This window comes from Pocillopora damicornis, chromosome 1 (genome assembly GCF_964200805.1).
Source record: "Pocillopora damicornis chromosome 1, jaPocDami1.2, whole genome shotgun sequence".
Classification (NCBI taxonomy): Eukaryota; Metazoa; Cnidaria; class Anthozoa; order Scleractinia; family Pocilloporidae; genus Pocillopora; species Pocillopora damicornis.
Genome location: NC_142670.1, coordinates 40,522,365 through 40,527,122, shown reverse-complemented (window position 1 = coordinate 40,527,122; position 4,758 = coordinate 40,522,365). Strand labels below are relative to the sequence as shown.

Below are 4,758 nucleotides of genomic sequence, written 5' to 3'. Positions count from 1 at the left end.
AGTCCAGTCTCCTATCGGTGCAAAACGCCATCAAGGACTTGGTCACTCCAATCCGACCGATATAGTCAAACAAAAGGATCGAGGCGATGAGACTTTGTACAAAATGTTAAAAATTGGATTTCCAAGAAAGCATATAGTTCTAGGAGACAGGGCAAGAAGAAAGATTATGGCTCTCTCGCAACCGTTCTGTCAGGTGTCACGGAGCATTACGTGACATACTACTGAAGATCGGCTGACTGCGACAAGGCCTGATAAGGTATAACTCTCCAATCTGAATTTAAAGTGAAAAATGTCAAATCCTCTTTAAAGTCTCTGGCCCTTACACTCTCGATTAACCTTTTAAGGGTGTTAGTGGTAATCACTCTTTATCATATGTTTGGCCAAGAGCTTGAGCATGGCAGAAAATTGTGTAATGATAAGGACAATGCTCAGTACCATAAAGAACCGCACCTACATCTATTTCGGTGGAAGATCCTAACTGTTTGGCTACTGCCCTCTGGCTATAGATTGAAATATCTGCGTTAAATCATGCGTCTGGGCGATTACAATGTTTTCTTACACAAAATAAATATATAACGGGTATTAACAAACCACCAGGAACACGTGTTTTCAAATACTGGGGATGAAATCATGAAAGTTGGAGAGGGGGTTAAATAACAAGAAGAAAATTTGAATCTGAATTGCTTCATGCCGGTTACACCTTCATGTTATACATTTTTTCATTCAATTGACAGCAGAGTCAATTTCAAAAGTAAACCAAACATCATTTATTGCCATGAATAAATATTTACAGTCAAGTACAGGTATAATATATATAAATTTACATCTTGCAGCGTCAAAATTTGTGAGATATCCTACATGCACAGTTTAAACTTAAGCCCAGGAGCAGCCTTGTGTGTGAATTTTCCATACCACACTTGCGATTTTACATCTGTAAATGTTCCCTGACCTTCAAGTCTGTAACAGAAAAAACAACAACATGCAACATTAGAAAATGTCTGCAGAAATTTTAAGGTGATGGTACCAAAATGTTCATGAAATCTGAAGATGCTATCCCATGACATTTTAGCTCCTGGCTGACCAGATAACATGTAATGGGCAAATTTACACATGTATCTACTATAACCCAATTTTCACATTTTAAAACCAGAAACTAATTTTAAAAAAAAATCAGCACAAAACTCCAAGGGAATTAATGGCATTGTTAAATACCTAGACTTTCACTCAACAAAATTAGCACTGTGATTGGTTGATTCTTGGTCACATGCCCCTGATAAAATTCAAATGTATGATCCAACCAGGATATAATTACACAGTTGTTGCCCACAAGCCAAATACAACGGCATGTTTTTGCCATATGATTGTTTAAAGGAAATATATCAAAGCACTTAATGTATGGTTGCAAGGGAAACTAGTTTGTTTTGTTTTCCAGAGAGACCTGATATTTTCTGAGACTCTCTGGAAAAAAAGACCAACTGTTTCTCTCGGAACCATACATTAAGTGTATAATATTTGTGCTTTTGTGTTTCCTGAGGGCTCCTCCAACTACATGTGTCAATTGTTTCATGCCGTAACTCAAAAAAAATCAAAGTTTGCCTATTTAGTTTGGGAGACACCCAGATAATTATCTAATCCCAATGACTTTTGGAAGGCTTACTTGTTCTCATTAAAGTTCCCCTCATAAAATGATCCATCAGGCCAAGTGTACTTTCCAAATCCATGAAACATGTTGTTGACCAACTCTCCCTGTGAGTGAGAGAAAATTTACATCATATATAACAAAATAATACCTGCATTTCATTACAGGTAAACTTACCCAATTGGAACAGTTCTATTATTGCTCAGTGTATGGAAATGTATTCATTAAATGTTGGCCTTGAATTTACACTATTCTCAATGAAATTAATAATGCAGTATAATTGTGAGAAAAACTATCTATAAATGCCACCCTCTGCTTTAGGCTGCACTCAACCTGGAAAATACAACATCTATTCATTCCACGGGTTGTGAGAAACTAGAATATCAAGTGTGGCATGACTCATGCAGTAACCAAAACAATACTTGGAAAGTTATACAAAAAATGGCTAAACATTCAAGCTTTGAACCAGTTTCCATGATGCACAATATTTAATACTAATGCTGGAACCTGGAAAAATTCTTTTGATAGAAACCCCACCATCAAATAAACACTGCCCTTGAATAAATTGCAGAATGTTAACAATAAGAATTGAATACAAGCTATGGCATTAACCCTTTGACCCTTTGGAGTGATTGGCTTCTAATTTCTCCTTGCAATATCAACCCTAAATCAAACAGTGAGGTCATGAGAATATAAGAAATGATCACCAATTCAAGAAGCTCTTGATTATTTAACAAATTCTCCATGTCAGAACCTCAGGAAATATTCAGAAAACAGTAAGGAGAATAAGTATACTGATGTAAGGGTGTAAAGAGTTAACCTCTAAGCTACCAATCATTTGTGGTAAAAAAAAAACCAAACAAACAAACAAGACATGATGATGGTAAATAAGATGTTTTAATACCTCGTATATGGCTCCTGATGGATGAAGAAGTTTCCCTAAAAAATAAGACAACAGTCTATTCTGTGTTCATAGGAAGATGGAGAAGCAATCTTGAATAAAGAATTAGCAGACAAATTTCCTTGTTTTGTTTGCTTATTTCAGTAAATAACATCATTGAGAAAACTTTTATCCTTTAACTCCAATGAGTGACCATTGCAGAATTTTTCCTTAAAATATCAACACAGTATCAAATGGACAAGTGATGAAAACAAAGAAAAATATCAATTAAGAAGTTAGTAATTGATCTAATATCAAATTCTCAAATAACCATCGTAGGATTGTTTGGTAGACAGTGAGGAGAATTACTAAATAAAATAAAAAATGAGATCTTAGGATTGAAAGGTGTTCTGATCCTTTGGACCCTGATCCATAAGAGTCCTTCATCAGTAGTGTGACCGGATTTATTAAGTAAATTTTCGCGGTGAAACGAGAAAGGGTTTTCACCAGCGAGCACGACAATACAATGACAATCCCTAAATCACATGGAAAATCAATACCATGACACCTTGCTACAATGCTAAACTGTGTGGTAACGCTAGACGCGTGACACGCGTGACAGAACAAAAGGTTTAACATGACCATAGAAAACAACAAATGATCTTAGAATACAAAATCAGGTCTTCACTCCTTCAGAACTCACCTTGTCCATTCATCTTGTCTCCACTCCAGTTACCATAGTAACTAAGTCCATCAACTGTTGTATGGGTACCATAACCTTGACGCAATAAGCCTTCATCTGCCTGGATGTATTCACCATCTACAAAGGAAGCCAATTTTATTTGCCAAATTGAAACCTGCTAGGGTTTCAAGGAAAGGTGTCAATATTGACAGGTAACGAGACATTTGCGAGAAAGTAACTGAGGTAAACAAAGCAATCTGGGAGCACACAGTGTTAAAAAATATGATAACACAAAGATACCATTTCAGTTTGGTATATTCTCCTGATCAAAGCTGTGTCCCTATATCTGATTATCAGTCTCAACTATTCTATAGAACTTACTTTAACTTATATTCATTTATTTTTGATATTTAGACAGGCTTGTCCAGTTCAACTTTAAATCTGGTTTAAATGAGGGCCTAAATTTCTCTTTGAGAGAAAAGCATGCCTCATGAGCTCACAGAAAAGGGCGCTATATAAATTCTTGTATTATTATTATTATTATTATTATTATTTTTATTAATGTCTCCTGCTAACCAGTAAAGAGAAAATGCAAGAGACCAGGTCTATGGTTTATTTTCCTGATCCAATGATAAGACAAAATTGTCTAACCATTGGCAGATGTCATAGTATAAAGGAGGCACATTCTCCCCAGTAATATAGAAACCTTAAGTTTTGGCTCGGTCTGGGGCTTAAACCCCTTCCTCAACAGTCCACAGCTCTTTAGCATGAGATAACCAGGTATGGTGCTCACCATATTTATCTCCATTGGGAAACATGTATACACCACTTAGTATCGTTGCACCTAAGATTGAAAAAAAGCAAAACAATGGCTATATTGAAAATTTGAAACATTGGTAGACTCTTGAAAAGAAATTGCAATAAATTAAAAGAATATGAACCCTGAACAGGAGACAATATAAGATTACTGATAAAAGATATTAATGTAGCTATATCTTTAAGATAACTATTACTAAGATATCAGAAAAAAATTACTCAAGTCTACAGCTTAAATGACACAATGTTCAGGAATATGCTTGTTGTGTGAATGACTTTCTAGAATTTCATCTGCACACAAACAAACAATCGCTTAACATGTGCAACTTGATCTTTACCAGCATCCGCCTTCCCTCCTTTTTTCTCTGTCTTCTTGGTAGCAGCTATTAAATACAAACGCCAGAAAATTAAAACAAAACAGGACAACAATATTAAGTATCTCGTACAGTCAGTGTAAGTGCAAGTCTCGATCGAAGATATTCCTGCAGAAACCTTCCTTCAAATGGTAGCAGGGATATTTTTCTATGAAACAGTTATAAACTGTTGTAATTTTAAGGTTACCTGGCATGATTTCCTCTGTTTTGCTGACAAGTTAATATCTTTTAATCAATGTCACTCTACACTCACAACAACCGCAAATTTACCTCCATAGCGATGAAACTAACAATGCATCACGGGAGTTTTCCTATCACCCTTTGCGATTGGCCCAAAGTATCAGAACTATCACTTTTTTTGATTGGT

The 4,758-nt window shown here is 35.6% G+C and overlaps 1 protein-coding gene across 2 annotated transcripts; it reads right to left on the bottom strand.

Moving 5' to 3' along the window:
* Positions 1–743: 743 nt before the first annotated feature.
* Positions 744–4,692, bottom strand: LOC113675196 (uncharacterized). Of its 2 annotated transcripts, none has more exons than XM_027191736.2 (7): positions 4,579–4,692; positions 4,356–4,400; positions 3,995–4,045; positions 3,223–3,339; positions 2,544–2,578; positions 1,658–1,746; positions 744–957 (listed from the first exon to the last, which is right to left on the bottom strand). In XM_027191736.2, the coding sequence occupies exons 1-7, from the start codon at positions 4,583–4,585 to the stop codon at positions 855–857; spliced, it is 447 nt and encodes a 148-aa protein (XP_027047537.2). In that variant the 5' UTR covers positions 4,586–4,692; the 3' UTR covers positions 744–854. The 2 variants fall into 2 exon arrangements, with proteins under 2 accessions (XP_027047537.2, XP_089053610.1); XM_089197484.1 differs by having other exon boundaries at positions 3,223–3,379; positions 4,579–4,673.
* Positions 4,693–4,758: the final 66 nt, after the last annotated feature.

Excerpts from the sequence above, each read along its gene's own strand:
- LOC113675196 (XM_027191736.2), bottom strand. Across the intron at positions 4,046-4,355 it reads AGGAGGGAAGGCGGATGCTG|GTGCAACGATACTAAGTGGT; the intron begins GTAAAGATCAAG and ends TTTCAATCTTAG. Across the intron at positions 1,747-2,543 it reads CATCAGGAGCCATATACGAG|GGAGAGTTGGTCAACAACAT; the intron begins GTATTAAAACAT and ends TCTCACTCACAG.